This window comes from Vidua macroura, chromosome 3 (assembly GCF_024509145.1).
Source record: "Vidua macroura isolate BioBank_ID:100142 chromosome 3, ASM2450914v1, whole genome shotgun sequence".
NCBI lineage: Eukaryota > Metazoa > Chordata > Aves > Passeriformes > Viduidae > Vidua > Vidua macroura.
In genome coordinates, this window is record NC_071573.1 from 41848873 (window position 1) to 41873761 (window position 24889).

The following is a 24889-nucleotide window of genomic DNA, read 5'->3' on the forward strand; positions in this document are numbered from 1 at the left end:
GTGGACCAAAAAAGTTCTTACTGTTGTAAATCATGGAAGTTATTTGATTGAGTCTGAAATATGTGTTATCACTAATGTGATCTTTTATTTAAAATATTCCTCATATTAACCTGATTCTTTGAAGGACTACCTAGGAAATGTAGCTTGTATAAAGTATCAGAAAGATATCATCTAGCTAGAGGAAGCACATTTAAGTAGGAATGAAAAAGAACATAAAATTTAATGCAGAATGGCTTTGTATATTTTTTTTTTTTTACAAATGTGTGCTGCTCTGGTTGTAGGAAATGACGACAATAATCTCAACTCCATTTTTTATGAGCATTTGACAAGATCTCTGCAGGAATCTCTTTGTGGAGATTTGATCCTGGGCCGCTGGGGAAACTACAACACAGGAGACTGTTTTATTCTGGCATCGGATTATTTAAATGCCTTTGTGCACTTGATAGAAATTGGAAATGGCCTTGTCACCTTTCAGCTCAGAGGGCTCGAATTTCGAGGTAAGGATCCATGATGATTTAAATAGCAACAAAACCAACAATAAATCCTGTCTATCTTTTTAATCTATCACAACTCTGTAGTTGGACACAGAGTTTGAGGACCTTTCTCTTTCTACAGATACTTGTCTGTCTGAAAGCTTGGTACTTCTTTGTATCATTATATGGATGTTGTTTTGAAATCTAGATGTTAAGAAATTTGGAGCCAGTATCATAAGACTTTCAGAAAGAAAGCTTGTTGAGTGGTTTGCTTGGTTCACAGATCTTTTAAGTAACGCTTTGTTAGGTTTTCAGATTATTTATTTTCCTCCATTACTGTGAAAATTGGTATTTTTCTTAAAATTTTTCAACCCAAAGAACCTTGTCTTTGGGAGACAAACAAACAAAAAAACGAAAACCAAAATAAGACTCCTTCCATATTCTATGTCCTTTTGACACAGGAAAATATCCTGTATCAAACTGGGCAAGAAGCCAGTGCTGAGATGGTCTCTGTCACACTAGAACAGCAGAGTATAATCAAGGTGACTTTTCAATAAGGTTGAGTGTGAGAAAATAAGTGACAGACTGGCTCTTTGAATGCACTTAAGTGTGGGAGGATTAGACTAGGAAATAACATGTGTGGGCTCAAGTCTTGACTCTGTGACAGACTCCATGTAGAATGTTGAATCAGTTGTGGTGAATGCTTCATGTTCACTTTCCTTCCTGTGTAGTGAGGATGAAGATAACAGTCTTGTGTACTCAGCAAAGTTATGTGGAAAGAAAATAGTAAATGCCTGAAACAGCTTGGTATCGTAGTACCTCATGAGATGCCTATTCAGAACAAGTGCAAATTGTAAGAAAAAACAGCTGGAAAGGAAGAAAGATAATTTGTTTATCAGACTTTTAATTTCTTGTTATTTATGACGATTGTTGAGGAATACATGGTCATGCATGTGTGGTTCTTAGGCTTGCTTCAACTTCCAAGAGATCAACTTCCAGTAATACAAATATTATTGTATTCATCTTCTCCTTCAGTGTCCCCATTGTGAGCAGTGGTGCTGCTGTGTCAGGGTTAGGTACTTGCAGTCTAACTTCCAGAATTTATCTTTGCTGATTATCCTTTTGTGTTAAAATAGTTCCGTGTGGGATTTGAAACAAACAGAAAAAGAAATCTTCCCACTTAAATTTCAGGAGTTTTGTGAGGTGGTTTTCTTTTTCCTTGTGCAGTTGCCCTTACTGCTGGGTCCCTCTCTATCATCACCATCACCAGGCAGCAGAAGTAAAGTAAATGTTGGAAACAGGTGAAAGCATATGAAAGGATCATGCTAGCTGGATAAAAAGACTGGGGCCTAGCAGACAGGAATGAACTGGAAGTTGAATGGGGAACAACTGGATAGTTGCAAAGTGGTTTGGGAAGATGTTCTTTGACATTGAGCCAGGATCATTCACAGCCAGCAAGTGCCATTTGGCACTTGGATCTGAGAGCAGAGCTCAAAAATTGCAGTGTGCCACCTGTCGAGGTATCTCTGTATTCCCTAAAATCACAGTTTAAGTAATTAAATGTGTCTGAAAATTGACCTTTCCATGCAGATTGCCTAATGCTGTTCAGTGTTAATTAACTGTAGTTATTAGTGTTTTACTTTGTGAATAGATCCAGTATGTCTGCCAGCTGCAACAAGTCTTTAAATTCAGCTGGGACTGAGCTCCACAGCCTCTCATGTCTTTCACAGACTGCTGTTGAGAGCCAGCTGAGTTCTCAAGAGGAATATCCTTTTTCCCAGTCTTTCTTGCACTCCTCAGGGGGAGGCTGGCATCCTGCAAAGCAACACCTCTTTCTTACCAGAGTCTTGGACGGACCTGGACCAAGAGAGGAACAGCAAACTGAACTGGAAAGTAATGCCAGTTACTGGAGCTAGAGAGGACTGGGGAAATGGTGGTTTCACCTAGGTTATCTCATCCTCAGTACAAATCTATGTAATCCTCACCCTCAGAGTTTCACTGGTGGAAGAGACTGCTCAATACTAGAGGAGGAGGTAGTAGGAAATAGGAGAAAAATGGACTCTCTTCTCTGAACCCACTGGATAATCCTATTTCAAGAATAAGACAAAATTTGTGGTTATTTTGTGTCCTCAGAGACACGGTACGTAAGGAAGTTTTCTCTGGTCTTCAGAGTGTGTGGTAGAGGAGTTGTTATGGGAACAGAAACTAGAAGTGTGTGTATTGCTATTCCGTTGTTTGGCCTGGAACAGAGAAGCCATGTAGGGTGAATAAAGGAACTTACCTGAGACAAAACCAGCTCAAACATGTAGCAAGTGCTGTGCCCTGTGAGAGCTAAACCCGACTGGAATGTGTGGAATGAGTGCCAGAGAAATCACACAAATTACAAGCCTGCTTAAGGATGGAGTGGGAGAAGCAAAGGATCCAAGAGGGGAACCAAGAGGGGCTTCCCAGAGGGGAACCAAGCACAAGCCAGATAAGGATGCCTGGATCTGATGCAAACTATAACAATAGCCTCATGGACACCAAAGTGTGAGCAAGTAATCTGCTGTGTGCCCAGTGGAGACTTCCTGCAGTGATGTGCTGCTGCCAGAGGGTTGTTTGTGTCTCCAGGTAACCCATGACGGCTGGTGTGCTTTAGATAAACTATTCTGCAGAATTGTGCCCTTCCTGTACGTGGTTTGGTCCTTCTGCCAACAAGGAGCTGGGTTGCTCTGGTGGGGCTACAGGCCACAGGGGCTGACCTGAATGCAGAATTTCTTAAGGGGATGAACCAAGGTTATTCAAAGGAAGTTGTGTGAAAGCTGAGACTGAAATTCTGCCTTGGAAGGCATTCTTTGCTCCTTCCCTTGAACAGATTGCTGCCTGCAGGGGCAAGAAGGCAGAGCAGGCTTCCATCAAGCAGCACCAAGAGACATCTCTGTGTGGACTGGGCATGTTCTTCCCCATTTCAAACCTTGCAAAGGGCTAGTGAATACAGCCTGAATATTGAATACAGTAGGATTTTTTTTATTTTCTGCAGAAGTGAGAGAACTGTCCTGGAAGAAGCTGGTGGTTTACAAAGTCAAGTGACAGTTATTAAGCACCAGACTCTGCTTTGGGCATCCTGCATTCTTATTTTTAGTTGTCGGGTCATGCACTCTTTTTTACAGGGGACCCTAATTCCTTTCATTGTACAGAATGGTTTCCCACAAGGGGGAGAAAAGGGCTAGAGGAGGAACTTGCAGTCTGTAATTTCTGAGCTTTGGCAGCTTCATTTCAATTTCAAACAAGTAATTTTAATTGAGGGCCCCAAAAATCGGCTGTTCCTTAAATAGGAAATCTGTGTTTGCTTTGGAAATGAGTGAATCACAACAGTGTTCTCTGTGACTGTTTTCTGTTTATGACTAAACCAAAAGCAATATTTGCATTGTGGAGCTCTGGATTTTCCTATGCGTGTTTCTCCTTGTGGTAGCTGAATGGCTGTGCTGGCTGGTAGTGCCCTAAGAAAGCGTCACAGAGCCTTCTGAATTTAAATGTACTGTAGCAGGAGGTATTTGCTGCCCCCGCAGTTTGCAGTCCATTCTAATTGAGGTTTGGCATTGTAAGTGACTGATCTAGATGCCTTTCTAACTGTTTGTAATAGAAGCATTTGTCTCAGCTTTTAAATGAAAAAACAAACTCAACCAAACGCCTGCAGGCAGCCTAAGAAGGTACAGACTGAAAGAAGAGCAGACTGAAAGAAGAGTCAGCATATCTGGGATTCCTTTCATCTGTCTTTAGTCCTTTTTGTATTAAACACCTTGGATGAATTAGTTTTTCACTCTCCCATTCTATGGACAAAGAGGGGGTGTGCCTCCCTTGTGTCATTCATCCTGAGTATAAAGCAGGGGGAGGCCCAAGACCTCCAGGCCTTTACAGGAAAGCCCAGCTCCTCCTCTATGGACAGCAAAGAGAAGGTAGAAATGAGCTGAAACTGGGGGAACGCTTCCAAGGAGCTTCACAGTGGTGTGGCGGAATTGAGCCCTTCAGGAACTTAACTCTGCTGGGTGTGTTAGACCACAGCAGAATGCTAAAAGCAGCCAGAAGAAATACATAACATATCATTTAATTTGAAAGGAAGAGATGGGAAAACCCACAGTTAGGGAACAAGCAGAAACAATGTCAAAATATCTCCCTCTCACGAGTTCCCTGTAGAACAAGGGAGGTTTAAAATGTTTTCGTGTTTAGTCTGTGTGTCTACAGATTGTCTTTTGGGGAATATTCATTTAGCATTACATGTGTAGAAACTACTTACTGATGGTGTTGCTGAAGTCTTCAGGAGCTGTTTTCTAAATCCTGCACAGTATTCTTCAGTCATTTAACAAATTTCTAAATCTCTGCTGTGATTTTTTTTGTTGCATGTTGCACATGCAATATTCACGCTTCACTTAGAACTTCATTATATGGATCAAGGCATGAAGCACAGAGCAGACACAGAGGTAATTGTACACAGTGGCAGGCAGCTGTGGCAGCAGGATGGGATTGCCCATGGGGCTCTCTGTGCTTATTTCCCACACAAAATGGTGTATGAAGGCAGCCAGTACAGGCTGTGTGCCCTAGGCACAGTACTGATGTCTAATGAGGACAGTTACTCATTTCTGCAGCATGTGTGTGGTGCATAGTTTTATTGAAGTAGCAAGTGCATTACCAGTGTAAGGAACATTTATTTGTGTTTGATTTTTGTTTCTGAAGGCTCTGTAGCACTAGGAAGAATCATTCTTTATTTGAAGAGTGGTTGCAGCTTTTATTTTTTTACGAATCATTTCTTGTTGTTGGGAAATAAAAGTGCCCATGTTCATGTTTTTCCTGTGACCACACTTGAGGTATGTTCAATGTATGTACTAGAACATTGAAAGGTATTGATAAATTACAAAGAGTTTGGAGAAAAACAGCACTTTTTGACACATCCCTTGGGAGAAAAGGTTAAAAACCAAAAGTGCAGTGTTTGTGGGAAAGAGCAAAAACTGAGAGACACAATTCTTGGAAATACTAGAAACATGGACAGAAAGGATGCAAAGGGGTTTCTTTAATCTTGGTGATGTATAAGCCTTTCTAGGTGTACAATGATGCTCCAACAATGGAAGCTGTCTATAAATTTCAAATAGGCTTAGAATAGTTTCAGTAGCACGTACTAGAATAAATATTTGATATCTTTTTCCTTTTTCTTCCTTTCACAATTTTATGTGTATTTATGGGTGCACTGGAGAAGACTTCTGGAAAGAAGGAAAATGTTAAATGCAGTGCAGCCTTTTTACTGAGAAAATATCTTTGCCAAAACCAAAATATTGCCTCTTGCATTGCGCTGCAGAGGATGTGACACGAGAGGTTTTTGAGGTATTTCATAGCTGCAAGTTTAACAACAAACATCTTTGGAGAATGCTACCTCCACGTGGCCTTTCTTAGTGTGCCTCTGTGGGCCGAGAAAAGGAAAGGTTTCTGAGGAGAGGGGATGCCTGTTATTGTAGCAACTGATCTGGTTTGAAAACCAGGTTGTTTTTCAGACATACAAATGCCTGAAGGAGCTGAAAGCCAAACCACAGTTTTATACCTAACAGCTTTGATGTTTGAGGAATTGATACTGTTTTTTAAGTCCTGAAATTTTTCTTTGAAACAAGCTGAGACTAGCAGAACCTATAAATTACTGTTCTTTATCCCAGTTCCACAAGCAAAAGAGCAGGAAGGAGCCAAAAAAGTTGCAGGTTTCCAGAATGTGTCTAATTCTGAGGTTCATGACTTTCCATTTGTGAGCTCAGTTCATTCCTCATTGAAGTATTCGGTTTTTTGTGTTTCTAGAACCACATCTGATGTGTGTTTCAATAGAGGATGGCCTTCCAAGACTCTAATTATGCTCACTGTGCTTTTTTTTTTTTTTTTTTTTTTTGTGTGTGATAACTTACTGCTTGTTAAACTACTATCCTGAACAGAAGATAAATGCTGGTTGAGAAGAAGCCTTATCCATCAGAATTTGGGAATACTTGGATTTGTAGCATAAGCTTGTTGAAGCAGAGCCAGATAATTCTACTGTAATGCATTTATTAGTAAGACATTCTTGTGCTCAGTTTTGCCAAACAAATGGTGGGCAGCCAGGTGTTTGTGTGGAGTCATCTGTGAAGAGACCTCTGCATGGCTTAGGAAAGGAGTTACCCTGGGCATGAGCCCTTTCTGTGTAGATTTGCACCCTGGTTCCTTACTTGTCATCAGTCCTCAGTGCCCAAGCTGTTACTACCTTCAGCCGCAATAATTAGTCCCTATTCTGGATGTGTTGTTAAACTAAAGTGTTTTATGGAAATTAAAACTGCTCCTAGAATACTTCTAGTATGTGGTTGTGTAATGGATTTTTCTTGCTGGCCTCTCAGATACCGGAAAATGCTTTTCACTTACTGAGTTTTCAAAATTGAATTCAAAAGCACACTATGGTTTCAGCCTTTTAATTCTAGAAGGCTGAGTGATCATTCAATTAGGTGTATTTTATCCTTTTGAAGCAAGATTAGTCTTCAGTTTCAATTTTCTCATTTCCATTTAGGTCAAATCATTCTGGCAGATCACACGTCTGTCCTGAAATCCTGGTGTGTCAGGAAAATACAAAGAGTTCTCACCCTGGCTTTCTCCTGAGCTCACACAGGCTGACCTTGCTTTGTTCAGCTGGCACATTTTTTTTACATTGATGGACTTTTGGCAACTCTCCAGTGTCAGATGTCTTACAAATGAATTGGTCACATCTGTACTAGCAAGGGTCAGAGTGAATGACTAAACTTGAGTGAAGTGCATGAGATTATTTTCCTTCTACTGCAGAAGGAAATGTAAAAAAAATGTTTTCCCTCAGATTTTGAAATTACTAATTACTAGTGAAAACATTTTCCTGTATTTTAATCTTTAATGGTACTACACTTAATTAAATTGCAAAAGTGAAGTGCACGTTCTGTTCCCTGCTCCTTGGTTTTGTGAATAATTCTCACAGAATTGCTTGAACTTGCTAATTTTTTGAGAAGCAACATAAAAATTGTCATTAAAATCATCAGCTTATAGCATATGCAAGAAAAATCCAGGGCCAGCCTTCTGTAAAAGACAGACAAAAATGCTTGCCTTCATTTACTGTGTCCTGTCCCTTCTGGCTCAACACATAAAGCTGAGCACATGGTCTTAGTCTCTGCAGTACCAGTGTCTGGAGTAATGAACCAAAAAGGATTGATGTATGCACTGGTAAATGAAATTTTACAGTAAACTGCCAATCTGGCATTGAAATCCAGCCAGTGCATTAAGGACTAAGGCAAGGCTCCATTAAAGCTGAGAGGAAATTTCTGGCAGTTGCTCTAGAACTGACTGCAGGAATTAGAAGGGAACCAACATGTACTTGAGTATCAAGCCTGAATGTTGTCTTTGTGGACTTGAGTCCTTTTAGTAGATGTTGTTTGGAAATACTTATTTTTGTATTGTGTTTTTATATTTCTGAAACAGTTCTGTAATGGTTTGCCCCTTCACCCCCCATTTTCTCCCAATGGTTCCACCCCAAGCTTTCCTGCCTTCCCTCAATGCCAATCTCCCTGAAAATGCTCAGTGCCCTGTCCCCTCCCTGGTGCCCTGTCCATCACTTGACTCCTCATCCCACTCTCCCAGAATCTTCCACCTTGGGCGTCAAGTGAGTAGACGAGGGCCAGGGGTCCCTCCCTTGAACTTCCCCCATTGGTTTATGTATCTGTCTTTCCTTCCACCTTCCACTCCCTCAAATCCCCCATTGGTGAATGGGCGTCCCTTCCCCCTGGTTACCGCCCAGGTATTTGAGCTGTTGCGAAAGCATCAAGGGCACTTTTGGGTGTCGGATGCTCTGGCCTTCGGAGCTCCTCGGAGCTCAGATTAAAACCTGAGACTGTTTCCCCGGCCTTGAGTCGACTCCCTCATTACCTCCTCAGATGTTGCCTTTTCTCCATACAGGCAGACAGCATAGCGCTCTGTCTTAGCCGCTCCCTGCCTCTCCTTGAGACACAGGGGAGTGTCCCCTGCAGCTGACCGTGCCTCGGCCGGGCAGGTGAAGCCAGGGAGCTTCAGGGTGGGCACGGCGGCAACTTATTAACAGGAATGAGGATTTCGTGTTTTGTCAGAGCACTGGCCATGACTCAGGTTACACCATTACGAGGGACAATCCAGATGCTCCACAAGCAATGAGGACACCAAATCCCCAAGGTGGTAGTGCCCAAGTCCATCAGACGGGTTTTGTTAATCAAGTGCTTGTTTACCAGATGTTGACGGGCACTTCAGTTTATTCTTTGCAATAAATCCGTAAAACAACCACATGAACTCCTTTGGTTGTTTCGTATAGGTTTTGTAATAACACAGTTTCTCTTAGAATGACTCTTGCTCCTCGAGTTCAGCATTGATTGCACCCCCTGTAGTATAATTTTAACTCTAGCTGATTAAAATTACCTAGCAAAGACAACTTTGAGGCATTTTAACCTGTAGAATTAGCTAAAAATGCAAATAATGTTCTGGCATCATCTTCTGTGATGCATGTGATGACAGTTTCCTTTAAACATTGAAGGTCTCTTGAATTCACCTTTTCTTTGTCTTTCCAGCTTCCTTGGCCCTGAATTTTACAAAATATGTCCCCTAAGAAAACTAGTAATTACAGAAACTACAGTAATAATATTTGGCATTTATTGAAAGAGGTAGTAAAGAGAGTAAAGTATAGAAATAATAAAAATAAAATAAAAAACATTAAAAAGTAAAATATATAGAAAAATAAAATAAATAAAAAGCACAGAAATAAAATTTGATACTTCCATACCAAAAGAAAAAAAAATATATTAATAGTTACATAGACTGGGAAAAGGCATCTTTAAATCTTGTTGTAGAGGGATCAAGGACAGTTGTTCATTGTATTTTTCATTCTCCATCACTTGCAAACATTTGGCAATACTTCATTTTGCACCTGGGATGAAGATGTATCTTCTTTTAAGTTCAGTGTAATACTGAAAGATCTTTAAAATTTCAAAAATAAATATAACAGCAATAGTAACAGCACCAGCATGGAGCATTTGCTTTACTCTTTTCAAGCAATGTACAAAGGAATGTTTTCCCTACTTCAGTTTGAATATGATATCTTCTGACTTGATTTTACAGAAGCATCTGCTGACCCAGAGCAGTTCTTGGTTTTTTTGCTGTCGAGCAGTAAGTGTTAGTTCATGTAGAAATCTGTGAAATATGAAGCAGAAGCAGTCCAGTTCATGTCCAGTGCAACTGGAAATGTCAGACTAATAGGTCATGTTTTGTACTTGGCAATACTGAAAGGCAAGATGTTTATATTTGAATGACCTGAAGACTTTTAATAATTTTTCATATTGTATATCCCTAAAGTCTAAGGAGGAATGCATATCAGTGGGTGAGCAACACTGAGTTCACAGTGTAAATTTTCATTCATGGCAAACTGAACAGAAAACCCTGGAAAATACTGAATTTATTTCCTTCATCTCTGAGGGCTACGATCCTGGTTTTTCTCATGCATTTTCTTTGGATTTTTCTCTTCTTTTTTACTTGTATGTTTTGCTTGCTGCACAAATTTTACCAGATGCACAGGCAAAAAAAGAAGTGATAACCCATACTTTAGCATATTTTGTTGTGTTTTGAAAGGTTTTTCTTAGTGAGGAGAAAGGAATAGTCTAGATGCTACTTCTGATGATACAAACTGAAGGTCGCAGGTTGTTGACCAGAGAGTTGTGATGGGATTGGAACAGACAGTTGGGAGCACAGCAGTTGTCATCATGATCCACAGAAAGGCCTTTGGGATGCTGCGCTGCTCCAGGCTCTCTTTTGGGGTGCTGGCAGACTGCAGCGAATTGAAACTGGCACTGTGTTCTTTCCTGGCTGAATGTTCAGGTGATGAACACAGCCAAATTCTTCTCCCATTTACAGTGACACAACAGGTCTGTTGGTCCTGGTGGAGAGGGAGCTGTTGAACTGCAGTGCAGTCTCACATCTACCTCTCCTGTCAAGTCTGTTTAGAAGTTGATGGAGTCAGCAGTCTGTGGGGTGATACTGAACCTCTGGCAGAAGTCTTGTGCAAGGTGTGTAACTTGGATCACAGGACATGCCCTTGAAAGATAGTTTATGTACAAACTCAGTGGGGAGTAAGTTCTGCAGCAGCCTATGGAGAGTAAATTTTAAAAGAAGCATAGATCAAGAACATGAAACTTATGTATTCTGAGAATACTGGGGGGAGCACATGGGTATCTGCCTCCGTTTCCATTAGTAGTGCCCTACGTAGTACAGAAACTGCATTCATAGATCTCAAATCCACAAGGGCTTGGCTTGACCATCTAGTGTGCACAGCACAGGAAATAAAAATGCAGAGTCTGCATTATTGCTTCTGCATCTGCCTCATGACTTCTTTTTGAGGTAACATATCCTTTTTAGAAAAATTTGCTCTACTTTGATCTAAAGCCTGTGTAATAGACTAATTAGAAAGCTGTTCTGTTCTTGTGATGTGCTGTTCATTAGAGATGTTTGATCCAGAGTAGCTTTTACTCCAGTGGGAGAGAGAACAACCCAGTAGATGTTATTTTAGAACCTGCTTTCCAAGATAGTTTGCTAAAACCCAGATTTTACAAGTGCTCTGACTCACTAAAATCTTTCTTTCGGTCTACTATGTCAATTGAATAAGCAGACTGAGACTTGGATCAATTTACTTAATGTGCCTTACAGAGCGAGACTCTTTAGAATTGCTTCTTGGTGAATTTTTATGAAGGCAGAAGCTATGGTCTGTAGTTTGGCTCAGCTCAGAACCCATTAGAACTAGAACATTGGATCAGGCCCTTTTGGCTTTTATAAGTGATAGTAGTAAATGAGTAATGTACAGCCCTTTATATGCTGCTGCACGTGGCTCACATGGAGTTTGTTGCCGTAGTTCGTTCTTTTAGATTTTTGTAAGTGCATACAACCTTCAAACATACTTTGAATGTGAGCTTGCAAGACATCCTTTGTTTCCTCCTCCCCCAATAACTGGCAGCATGCTCTCTTTTTCTCGCTGCCAAGGGACATACTGCCAGCAGAGAGAGGTGGAAGCTATAACAGAAGGAGATGAAGACAATGAAGGCTGCTGCTGTTGTAAGCCTGGGCACTTGCCTCACCTGCTGTCCTGCAATGCAGCCTTTAACTTGCGCTGGCTGACGTGGGAGATCACACGGACTCAGTACATCCTGGAGGGATACAGCATCATTGACAACAACGCTGCCACAATGCTGCAAGTGTTTGATCTGCGCAGAATCCTTATCAGATACTATATCAAGGTAAACTATTTGCTCAAGTGCACTTTGTTCCTAGGCAGGTTTGTCAAATATAATGCTGTTTGTCTACAGAAGAAAGAGCATTTGAAGTTTTTTGCTTTATGTTTATCCATCTGCTCTACAGTCTGGCAGTCAAACTGACTTGATAGTCACCGTAGAACCATATCATAGAACCATAGAATCATTTGGTTTGATCTTAAGATCATCCAGTTCCAACCCTCCTCCTATGGCAGGGACACCTTCCACTGGAATAGGGATAATTAATTGATGTCTCCCTTTACTAAATTCAATTCTGATCACTTATACTTACAGTTAGTACAGAAAATGGCAGGCATCCTTCAGTGGAGATCAAGAAGGTGAGTTACCATCCTGTAGTGATAAAATCAGGCAAAGTATTCTTACTTATGTTCGTATGTTCTTACAACACTTCACTAACTAACATCTTTCCACTGTTTCTTTCTTTCTTTTTTTTTTTTTTTTCTGGAAAACAAAAGAAAGGTACAAAAAAGGTACAAAACAAGCATAAAGTTCTTGGGAAACTTCTGAAGAGCTGTTTCTCAAATGTACTTTTTTTAGTAGTGCAAACCCCCTACTTACCTTCTGGTTTAAATATATATCACAACACATTTGATGTTGGTTTATTACATTGATTACACATCAGTTCATTTATACCACTCCTATTATTGCATTGTTATTAAGATCACCATAGCCACACAGATACTAATTTGTCAAAATAATTGAACCTTATAGTCTAGCAAGACATCTTCATCCTCTGCCAAAACAGTTCCCAATCAAGAAAATGAAGAATTTGTTGAGCTTTATAGTCTTCTACTGAAACAGCAGTGCTGCTTGCTATGCCACTGGTACTGCCATGAAGCCAGTTGCTAAAGCTCCAAACCATCCCTGACATCTTCTTTTTACTTACATCTCCACAATTGTAAAAATCTGTCAGCTTCAGAGAGAGACCTGTTGTAAATAAGTTAATCACCATTTTTTGCAAACGAACCAACGTAGTAAAAACAAGCTCATTGCCTTACAAAGCTGCTTTGATCATGCAGTTGATTACTTCTGGGATTTCATAAATAATTTTATAGGCAGTACTGCCTGGTAACCAACCTGCTTTGTTTAATAAACTAATTAGAAATAAAACTGCATGTGAGCATGACTTTTTTCATTTTAGAAGTGGTGTTTGTGGCTATAAATGGTTTTAAAGCAAATTGTTTTAAGCTAAAAAAAACCACAAAACAAAAACCCAACTCTTCTTTAATGAGTATATTGCCACAATTGGTTTGCTTTACTTTACAAGGTAACCTGAATAACTGGAACATAAACTGGTGCAAGCTGGCAAATGACTCAGCTTTTGATGGGGAATGAGATTGAAAAAATCCCAGTCTAAGCTGCAATCAAATCAGCATCTTATTAGTTTAAAACAGTGAAGAATTTTGCTTTATATACTGGAACTGTTTTTGTGCCTTAAAATGAATTAATACATGGAGGAGTTGTGGGAAGTGTGAGGTTCACCACATGGGATGTAAGAACTTAACTGAAAGGTATTTAGAGCTTCTGGTTCTGGACACACGTGAGAAGCAGCTGACATAGGTAAGATGGCTTAGACAGACTTCCATCCCATGCGATACAGGTGTGGTTAGTTGATCCTGTTTGGAGTAGAAGGGAGTGGGTTAAATGCTCTCCACATCACTGAGGTGTGCTGTGGCTCCATCTCCGCTCTATGCAGAGCTCATGTGCACTACTGATGGCTCTGAAAGCATGAAAATCAAATCTCTTGTTGTTGGATTTAGTTGAGCCAGTATTATTATATTGCACTGACAGAGCTTTATTCTCAGAAAGGTCGGTCTTCATTCTCAGGCTGTCTGTCTTTTTAATCTACTTCTCTTTTTAGGGAAGAACAAACAGAAGATAATAATAACCATTTGGCACCTTCAGTATTAGCCTGGCCTGGAGCTCACTTTAGTGAAGGGAGGGTGCACTCAGGAAATCTCTTCTCTAGAATGTCACTTCCCAAAAGAAAGTTCTCTGGATATTTTCTCCTTGTATTTTTAAAGTAATTATTTTTTTTCCATAAACAGGGGCTTTAAAAAGATTTGCTAAAATCTTTAGTACAGCCTTGGAAAGTGAGAAGATTATAATATGTATTAGATCCGCTTTTTTCCTGTTTATTTAATGCTTGCCTCCAACTAAACAGTATCAGACAGAGAGGTGAGAATTGATTCCTTTCCCAGCTCTTTCTTCTGGGGGAATCTAGATCAAGACCCTGTGCAGTTTCACTGTGAACATTCTAAAGTCTTTCGTGCTTTCTTTTTAACAGTATGAAAGTAATTGCAAGAAGAACTATAGATAAGGCAGTATTCAGGTCACATAAAACACAAACTCAAAAATCACTTATGCTGGAGTTTCTGCAGGAACTGCACTTCCATTGCATTGAGCATTTGGAGTGTTTCTGGTTTATTCTCTGTGGCTTACAATGTTGTAAATATTTACTATATTGTTTCAGAAATGCCATATAGCTGAGGATGTACTCGTGCATAAAACATATCTTGTAAGAGTTACCAAGAGCAGAATTTAATTAGGTGACAGAAGATTTTGTTGTTTCTGTGTCTGATTGCAAGTCTGATTTTTTTCCCAGCTGAATCAGCTTCTTTGTAAACACAGATGAGGGTAAGAAAAAAAGCAAACTCTATCTCAAAAATCAACAAAGAGAATGTATGCTTTGTTTTAGTTCTTCTATCCTTCAAGAATAATTACTGTATTGGTCTTTTAAAAAACAAGTTGCACTGAGCATCTTATTCCTAAATCACATTTATTTCATTTGCAGTTTCATTGACAGCCTAGAAATGCATACATTTCTTATTATGGAAGGATTTTTATTCCCCACAAATAAAGTAGGTCAGCTCCTGTAGCCCTTCTGCATATATTTTGAAATAATTTCCTGCACAACTACTGTGATATTTTTCCCTTGTGCCTCTTCCATCTCTTCTCAATATATTCTTATTTAAACATCTTTTAGTATTCAAGAAGTCTGTGTATTTGCTGAGTACTGTGTTTTCAGCTCCTATTGTTTCTGCATGAATCTTTTTTAAGAAGTGTATTGTTCTCCCCATGCCAAGAAATGAAGGGTCGATCCTATCTGTATCTGTCTGACTTGTCTTTTTCCTCTGAAGCTTGATTCTTCTCTTACTTTTGTACAATTTGAAAATTAAACTATGGAGAGCATCTGGGGTTTTTCAAAGGGCTGGTAGTGCTTCTGTCCTATGTAATCCATCATATATTATTTTTGTACATTTATTTGCTTAGCACTATTTCCATTGACTGGGTAAAGTACAACTACTTTACCCATCATCTTCAGCCGTGTATACTTGCTACTTGTTTGCTTTGGTATCCAACTCTAAATTAATATTATAAAACATTATAATGGGACTTTCCTGCTGATAGAACACACTGGAACTTCTTAAGTTTCATATTCTTTTGAAAATATGCTCTAAGTTGTGTTTGTATAGATTTTTTTTATTACTTTTTTATTTATTATTATTTTAATGTGTCCAGAGAGAGCAGTTAGAAAATCTTAGAAACTCAGGTACAGATATGAGATACTTTTGTTGCTGCTTTCTAACATTTATGTATTTGGTTAAAGAGCCCCTGCTGAATGCTCCTCCTCCTTCAGTGCTTTAAAAGCAAACTCAGTTACATCAGTTACCAGCTTTTTAACCCAACAAGTAAGAAAAAATCTATTATTCTTTACCTGCTGCATTGACAAATAACAGACTTGGGTCATACACATCTGTTACATCTCATCTTTGTGGCTAATAAAGAATTAGGAAAGCATCATCTCCAGAAAACAGTAAGTCCACTGAGGAAAAAGAATGCCCTATTTTGAGGATGGGACCATCTACTACTGTTTTTTCAAAACATGCCTAAGCTGTTATTGATATCACCTTCTCAGTGATAGACTCTAGAATCCCACTAATATTGACATGTTTAATGGTGGAACTCTCTATTCCTATCATTGTATGGATTCTCCTGGAAGGCAGAAAGATATTAAAAATACTACTTTTTCTATTGTCTGCTATCAATATAAATTGTCATCTTTTTAACTTGAATACTTTTGTGAAGCAATAATCATGCTAAGCAGTAAAATGTAAGAAATAGCTATACTATTACAGTTCATAACAGGGTCCTATTTGGCTTATTCTCTTCTGTGTAAAATATGTTTGCTTTAATCAGAGTTCAGAGTGACTAACGTTTGTACATTTTGTCAACAGAGTATAATATACTTTACAGCAAGTTCTCCCAAAATCCTGGACTGGATAAAAGATGAATCCATCCAAAAGATACTGCAGCCATATGCAAAGTGGCATTATATTGAACGTGACCTTGCAATGTTTAATGTTAACATAGATGAAGATTATGTTCCATGTCTCCAAGGAATAACAAGAGCTAGCTTCTGCAGTGTTTATCTGGACTGGATTCAGTTCTGTGCCAGGAAAAGGGTGGAGGTACGTGTCAGTTTTGGTTTTTTTTTTAGTAGTATTAGTTTTAGTGTTGCCCTGATTTTTAAAAGTGTTAAGTTTTCTTTTATAGTTCTTTTGAAAATTTTAAAGTTTTCATAAAACTTCTTTAGCCTTCTGATAATGTTTACATATTTGAGAGTCAGAGTTCCCACACAATTTCATGTATAAATAGAATAGTTTACACATTTCTCTGTGGGTGGAGAGAAATGACTGATTAATCTTTAGACCAGTGTGGTTGGAGAGGTGGTAATTCCATCCTGCAATCCACAGTCACCTTTTGAATTCTATAAATAGCAGATGTTTAAATAAAACTGTTTCTTTTTCTCTTTTGAACTTACCAAGCTTCTGTGTACTCATTTCGTGTCCAATAGTGACATTTCTTGGGATATGAGTGAAATGGTGCATGGCTGCTCTTTTACTTGCTCAGGATTAGTAGAATAAAATTTATTTCATATAAGCTTTTGGCTTTAATATAAAAGGAAAACAGGTTTTGTGGAATGGAAAAAGCATATTTTGGAAACTACCCATGTGCAAAAACTGGAGTCTTAAGGAGTGTCAGTCTTTGAATATGGAACCAATTCTTTACTATGCAAATTTCCAACAATGTTAATTTCATCAGCTCTAGAAAGCACAGATATATCAAGTGCTTACAGAAGTACTGCTAGAGCAGACTCCATTCAGAGAATGTCATCAGAGAATTACAGTTCAGTGTTGCAAATGGTTATTACATTTGCCAAATGTCTGTGATGTCTGTGTATCCTTTTCAGAAATTTGTTTATATTTGTGTGTAGTTGCAGGATGGTAGGGGAGTGCATGGCACGCTCCCTGCTGGCACAGGTCACCTCTGACAGCTCGTGACTCAAACATGAATCACACCACAGAACTGTGTGCAACCACTACAGCTCTGGAAGGTCAAGGGCAGATGTGCAGGTGTGCATTTGCGTGCTCTGAGCCACTAAGATTACTGATGGTCAGCAGTCATTTGTCAGAAATGCACTACTGTATTTCCATGGAATAGTCAAAATAGCCCAGAGGGAGAATACAGTTTCAAACAAGCATATTGCCTCCATCTAGTTTTCTGATTATTGCTGATAGTAGCAAAAGTGGAGAAGTGTCTCTTTCCTGGCCACGATGTGCTGTATTTGTGCATTTTTCCACTCGGGATCACAGACCGCATGTCCCATTGCTGACCTTACCTGGTATAACATCACTGAATCTTTCCTGAAACATCACTGAATATTTCTGCTCCACTTTGGTTCCTTCTCATGTCTCTGATGCTGAGTACCATTCCACCAATTCCCCTGCATATCATTATATTGATATTGTTTTCATTGAATTGTCGTCTAAGCCCTTTCCAAAACACCATCTCCTCCTACTGGGAATACTTCACTTCTTTTTTTTCTCATCTCCATGTCTCAGCTCCCAAGGTCTGATGCACAAAGAATTGCATGGTGCAGGGAAAGCCACTGTTAATTGATGCCTTTCCCCTTGTTCTCTGCCTTAGATTTTCAAATTCAATAATAGATTTAGGGATGCCAATAGACTTGAAACATGTAAGTTAGGTTTCAAAAGGCAAATTAATGCCTGCACTGGTGCCACACACACATACATTTATCTTTTTGTTACATATTTTACCTTTGTTTTTTAATTCATTGATTATAGAGAAGCACAGTTCATGTAAGAGGTGGGATAAAAAACTCCAAGTTCACTCTACACATAACCCAGAAAATCAATATATTTTATAGAAGGAGCTACATTTCTCCATTATAATTGGCTTCAGTTTTGGAGTCAAAGAAAGCTGTAAGAAATCACTCATTGCATGGATGCATGTATCCTCCTGAAGATTAACATGCATGAGGGGTTGTTCCAGTTTTTTTCCTCCTGCATGGTAGCAAGGTTTTCTTTGTGAAAATTTCATTAAAAAACCTCTCCTGAGCTAGTAAACATAAATTTTACTATTTATGTAAATAGTACATTTACATAAATAAGTATGTGTTTGAGTGCTTGTTAAAATGGGCAGTCAGTGTCATCAACCATTTAGATAGATACTGTTATTTACTGAAAGTGTATGCCTCTGAACTTTTCCAAAGGTATTGTACTTCTGAAATCTGTGGTAAGGTTTCACAGAAACTGTGTTCCATGAAAAGGATTTTGGCTGTCTCCAATTGCAGTGTCTCCCAACAATGAGGAACCTCCAGTTTAGAATGTCAGATCTGGGAGGAGTGGAAGCAAACAAAAATCCCACAATAAAACATCACCACCACCAAAGCTCCTTTCCCTTGGGATCTCACTACCTGAGAATGAAATGTTCTGTTTCCAGCCAGTGGGCAAAACAAGCTTGCATTTTGCAAAAATCCTCTGATGGTGATGGTCTTCCTTCTTGGTCTGTTTATTTGCAAAGAATGTTTTGGTGTGCAGGTCCAGGCACATGCAGATGTTATGAATGTCACTATGTGTGGTGCTTTTAAATGTGATGTTTGCACTTAGAGTAACGTGCTAATCTTAAAACTTTGTAGCACCTGGACAGCGATGAGGATTCTCCTCTAGTGACACTTTCCTTTGCCTTGTGTATACTGGGTCGGAGAGCTTTGGGAACCGCATCTCACAATATGGCCATCAGGTAAGCTTTAGGAATCCTGTTTTCCTCATGTTAAAACAAAGACCTATTTGCCTTTTTTCACGTTATGTGGGATCTCAAGATTAGATCAAGGTAAAATCTCATTCCTCCATAAAATGTTTTCTGTCATTCCTGGTCATCTTTTTCTTTGGGGTTGGCTAAATAACTAATTATTTTATAGGGCAAAGCAGAATTTGTGATTGAAAGAATGGATACCAATGGTTATTGCTTGTGTTCACTCATGCCTGGCTATTGGAATGCTGTTCTTCCTCTGGCATTCCAGTAGAAGGAAGAAATCTACAGAAGAGGAAGAAACTACTGTCATCTGAGTTGTAGTTAGCTAAATAATAATAAATGAATAAGGGTTCTTCTCTGTATTCATCAGCGGTGTATTCCTGTTCACTGTGCCACTTCATTCTGGCAGCTAAGGAAGGGACAACCTCTCATCTCCTGAGGCTGCAGCTTTGTCTGTTCTCACTCTACCTTGCTCATTTGTTCATTCATTCTAAACACTTCTTCCTAGGAAGTCTGGTTAATTAAAATATGCTTTGCTGATATTGTTTCTAAATATGCTCTTCATCTTTTCATTAGGGATTCTTCCATTTTCACTGAGAGTTCTGAGTTGTTTCGGTTTTATACAGTATAATTTACACTGTGCTATAGATGAGGCATTTTATTAATGAAATAATGATTATTTTAATGGAGTTTTACTTCCCACATAATTTTAGGGGTTTATTAGATTTATTTGAACCCTCTGTGTGCACAGGAGTTTAGTAACAATGGAGAAGCTGAATAAATACAGCTTCTAAGTGACCTTGCTGTGTTGGCACAGAATGGTGAGCAAAGCTACCTAGACCTCTATCAACATGCTCCTTAGAGAGGATTTGTCTTACTAACAAGCAAACAGAGACAGCATGTGTGATTTTGAATGCATTTTGTTAAAACAGCATTTTAAAATATTCATTCTAGCTTTGTTATCTGTTGAGACTTTATAACATTTTGTTTTATGCCTTCCATGCAAAATGTTTGTGGCTCACGTGGCTTATTTCTTGTTGTGCTGCTGATTTCTGCTTTCTAAAGTGGCTTTTGTCATCTCTTTTCTACTAGTCTTTGCACATTCCCTTCCTGTAGTAGTTTTCCTCTGGGCTGCATTTCTTCTCCCTTCATTCCTATTCACTCAAATTAGTGTGATGTTAGGTAGGTAAGTAATTGGTATTTTTTAAATTGTCCTATTTTTTTTGATGATACAAATTTTAGAGTTTGGGGGCATGATGGGAAAGTTTATGTGCATTTATATTTGTTCGAGAAAAGATTAAAGTTATTTTGATCTGCGCCTGCAATAGATAGGTCACAGCCATATTAGGAATTCATCTGAAAATAACACAAAAGCTTCCTAAAACTGTCATCACATTGCATGTACTTTCCACTGGATCTTAAAATCTTCATTACAATGCTTTGGCTCTAGTACAGATACAATAACAATGTCCCCTATTTGTACTGGCTTACATGGTTAGTAGCTAATGCAAGGGATAATATTATCAGATGCTTTCCAAAGCTTAACATGCAAAGTATGAATGTTGAGCATAATTATTTGTATAGTGTTCTGTAAAGATTTTAATAATAATTTCAGGAGTCAGCTATATCATGTCTTTTCAAAATCTGACAAATATCAATGAACTGAATTACTTCTTCTCTTTTGATAAGTGGACTCTCCATATTTAAAAATACTTTTCTTGGGGAGGGAAGGTCTGCAGAAAGACAAAAACTGGGGTAGTCATCTGAGGTGCACAGCTCTGTCTCTTTTTTTTTTAATCTGTTCTGTATAATCTATATAATAATCTGTATAATAATAATTAAGCTCTGGTTTTCTTTCTATTAAGCAAGTGCTCCAGGGCAGTATGAAATCATTGTATTTTAAAATGTATTTTGCGACATGAAAGGGACTAAGTGGAAGCTTCTGTCAGTATCTTTTCCAATGCTACTTCACAAAAGCTTTCCCTGGAAAAGTTTCACTGCGGAAAAACTATGTCACTTCCCCACCTGGCTAAATTACCTGTAATGCATTTCCACAGTCAGAAGGATCTGGAGAAATATAAAAGGAATCTGAGTAGCACAGTTGAAGTTATAAATTGCTGCAGCTACAAAACATGACTTTATCTTGGTAAATTACATTTCTTCTTGTCTTTCAGAGCATATATATTTTAACTGACAAAACCAATTTAGTAGAAATCATTAACTAAGAACTACGGTGGATACCCCCTGACATCAAGACCTTTATCAACAGAAATCCCCCAAATACATTCACTTGAGCATGAAGGGCACCCTACTAAAGGTGTTTATTGCATCAGACAGATCTGCACAACTTGTTTAAACACAAATGAGCAGTCAGTCAGTGAGACTCCAATAGGAATACAATTATACAGTAAGCATGCCAGGGGGAGGAGACTTTGTCCAACGTGTGTGATGCTGATGAGGCCAGAAGGAAGTGCTCACAAGAATTGTCTTCAGACACTCCTCTCTCTGTGTTTGGCAAAGCACAGCAGCTCTCACCAAGGGCAATCTCGGGTGTTCTGCTGGTCCTTGCCCCCAGCTCTCAGACTTCTGCAGGTCTGCCTTCAGTCACATGGGGCAGAGGTACTTGAGGTCCTCAGAAGTGGGAGGAATGTTTCCTTGCGTGATGCTTCACAGTCCTTTTCTTTGAAAAGGTGCCGTGATATTTCAGGGACCTTTTGGAGCCTAGTAGTGCTGAAGAGGGTTTTAGTTTTCTCAGGAATGGTCAAAGCAGGCAGTCCCACAGCCAGATGTGTGTATGAGAGGGAGATGTACCACATGTATGAGGTTGGAACCAGATGATCTTTAAGGTCCCTTCTTACCCAGGCCATTCCATAACTCTGGCTTTTGGGGTGTGGCTCATTTTGTCAGAAGTCAGGGCTCCTAACATATTTTGTCACGCTGAAATGCTGGATTACAAAAATACAGATTTAGATTACTCTGGTAAACTCTGAGAATGTACCTTGAATGTCATCTCAGGACTTTCTATTAATTCTTTCTGTGGACCATCTCGTGTACAACATTGCTAGAGCTTTTGGGATGAGTTTGGAGATGTAAGGGCCAAGTAAGCATCATACTCTTCTCACTGTATTAAGCATTTCAGATGTTCAGTGGAAGCAAACCAGCCAAGAATCTGCTGTGCTCTGCAGTTCATGTATTGTTCTCAGAGGTGACTATGCAGGTAGTAGGAAACTTCCTCTGGACTAAATCTAGTCCTTGCTGTGTCTTGGAGGAGTGACAGTCATCTAGCTGCTGTGAAGTGGAACAAAGGTAATGTTACTGTGGGCTGTGCACTACGGAGTTGAGAGTCAAGTTTACATTGTGTATGCAAACTATCAATTTGCACTCATTTACACATGATTTTGTCTAATCTATTAATCAGCAAATGTCACTGTGTAAACCAAGATTTGAAATGCTCTTATATAATGTATGTAAATAATTATTCACTGTACATGTTCATGTAAATGTCAGTAGAAACCTAACATTAACACTAGATTACATAATAAATGCATTCATTAAGGAGGCAGAACATTGCAATGAAAATCACTTGCTCTTTTAAACTGTCATTAGAAGGCATCCTGCACAAAATGCAATTTGAAGAATGACATGACATTACCATTAATTTATTCAAAGGTGGGTGATATGTTTAGTTGTCTATTTGTTAAAAAAATACAGAATAATTCTATTCAGCCACTAAAGCTACTAGTAAAGAAATATTTAGTAAAAATTTCAAATTTGGAAAAATACAAAAATCTCTCAATAAAGCATCTCTCATCAGATACTTCCAACACTACCAAGGTCGGCTGCTCAGGTTCCCCAAGCTCAGTTTGGACAAAAGGTCATTCCAGGGAAGGCCTCTGCCTGGAGGAACTGCTGCTCATTTTGAAACACAGGGAAGAAGCTGGCCCCACTTGCCCCTTCCCACTTGGTCACCTCACTGCACTGCCCAGCATCTGAGGGAAAGGGAAGACATAGAGGGCATGGACCATGGCACCACAGGGTGCTGCACTGCTGGTGGGAGTTCAAGCAGACAGTGCAGCTTGATGTCTGACAGAGCTGAGCAGGGCAGAAAAGTTCGACTCAGCTCACAACTACTGTCATCCAAAATATCCAATTAGAAGAGCTACCACTGAAAATATTTCAGGTGAACTATGACATTCGGGTCATTACTGGCTCACAGACATGCCTATTCCTTTATTCCTTAAATAAACTTACAGTTGACACTGGAGAAGGTCTGCAGATGCAAAATACACACAGAGATATTCACCAGCTCATTAGTCTGCATCCATACTGTTTTCAGGCTGGCACTAAATGCTTTTAGTTTCAGCTGTCAGAGCAGCGTAAGGAGTGCAGTAGGAAGGAGTATTTGCTTTGGCACTGTTGCCCTCCCTCTGGTGTTTGTGGCGCTACTTAATCCCCGCTTTTCTGCACCTTCCAGGGGCTGACGGTTCTCACGCACCTACCAGTCTTGTTGTAAAATAGCTTGCAGTTGTGACAGCAGCTTTTCAGGTTGTTAGCTCAGAGGGTTGGAAATGTTGCCAGATACTGTAGTTGTGTCTCTTACAGATTAATGTTGTTTCTTTGACATGTAATTTTACCTTAAGATGTTTTTAAAATATTTTGAACCAGCCTGTAACTACAGCAGATTACTAATTGAGGTATGTTAAAAGTGGGCCAAGAAAACATCAACAACCTTGAGTAAGGCCTGACATCAAAGTGGATGAGAGTCAGGCCTGAGATCAAAGTGGTTGACTTTTACAGCTTTGTAATAATCTCATTATTGTCTTCAGGAGAGAGCATAACAATGGGAAAAATAACGAGAGCTGTATCTTATATGGATTAAGGAGGCTGCATGTTACAGAAGTAATGGCTTGAGATAGTGTCACATTGTAGGCAAAATGTACCCAAAAGCCTCATTACAACTGTCAGGAGAATAAAAGATGCCCATGGTTTTGTGAATACAGCAATCTCCTCCAGACCGCTCTGGTGGAAAATACAATACATAAAATAATTGACTCTCAGCCTCTCACAACTACTGCCACCACTGATTTGCTCCTTGTAGCAGTCATGTTTGTTCTTAAAAATCCCCTGAGTTAGAGAATTTATTATGCAGAGGGATGACAAATGGATGAGCCTCCCCTAAGCCCAGGGAGAGCTGTATGTGCTTCCCCCTGCTCCCTCTGCTGATGCTCAGCTGCAGTTTGCGTGGCTGTCCTAGTCCTGGCTGTGCCTTCAGCACATCCTGCAGCCTGTTTAGCTGGTGCTGATGGCCGTAAGGCACTTCGATGTGAATGCAAACTGTCTGTCTGCTCTGGTGTTCAGATTTGACTCTGAGAGCCTACCAAGATGTAAAAACCAGTTCTCTCTCCTGCCTACTCTTCCCTTCATCCCAGCCAACTTTTCAGAGCAAATACAAGGGGCGTTACGTGGGGCGAAGCTATACTACAGATCATCATTAGATGCAGAGTTCAAGGTAGCTTTTAAAATTTCTTCCTGGGAAGAATATTTAGGTAGAGAAAGTTTTTTTTTTCCAGGCAAGGTTTCAGCTGTGTATGCTGATGTTGTCTGGTGGGTGGGCAAGTGAAAGGAGTCTTCCTGATGTATAGCCTTTTCAAAGGGGGTGATAGTCACATATTTCACCATGCTGGCTGCACTCACCATTCTCCCCCCACCCTCCCAGCTGGCTCATTCTAGGGCTTTCCTAGCTATTAAGCAGGGTTTGAGTATATTATCATCCTCTGAACTCTGAAGATGGTGGATTGAAAGTCAGTGGGGACCAGGACTCAGTCCTTAAGGACACATAATAACTCCCACTGAAATCAGTGCTTGAATGTTTTGAAGATCTGAGTGTGCCTGTCTCACACAGGCATGTTTTAATACATAACTTAGTACTAATAAATGCAATTCAGTTAAGAATTCATAAAAGTTTCT

The 24889-nt window shown here is 39.4% G+C and overlaps 1 protein-coding gene across 1 annotated transcript in view; it reads left to right on the plus strand.

Moving 5' to 3' along the window:
* Positions 1-24889, plus strand: part of PCNX2 (pecanex 2) — a 153628-nt gene that overhangs the window by 114037 nt on the left and 14702 nt on the right. The window contains exons 25-28 of the mRNA XM_053972346.1: positions 282-497; positions 11514-11767; positions 16042-16275; positions 18807-18910. Of these exons, the coding sequence (XP_053828321.1) occupies positions 282-497; positions 11514-11767; positions 16042-16275; positions 18807-18910 (808 nt within the window). The remainder of the gene's footprint in view (positions 1-281; positions 498-11513; positions 11768-16041; positions 16276-18806; positions 18911-24889) is intronic.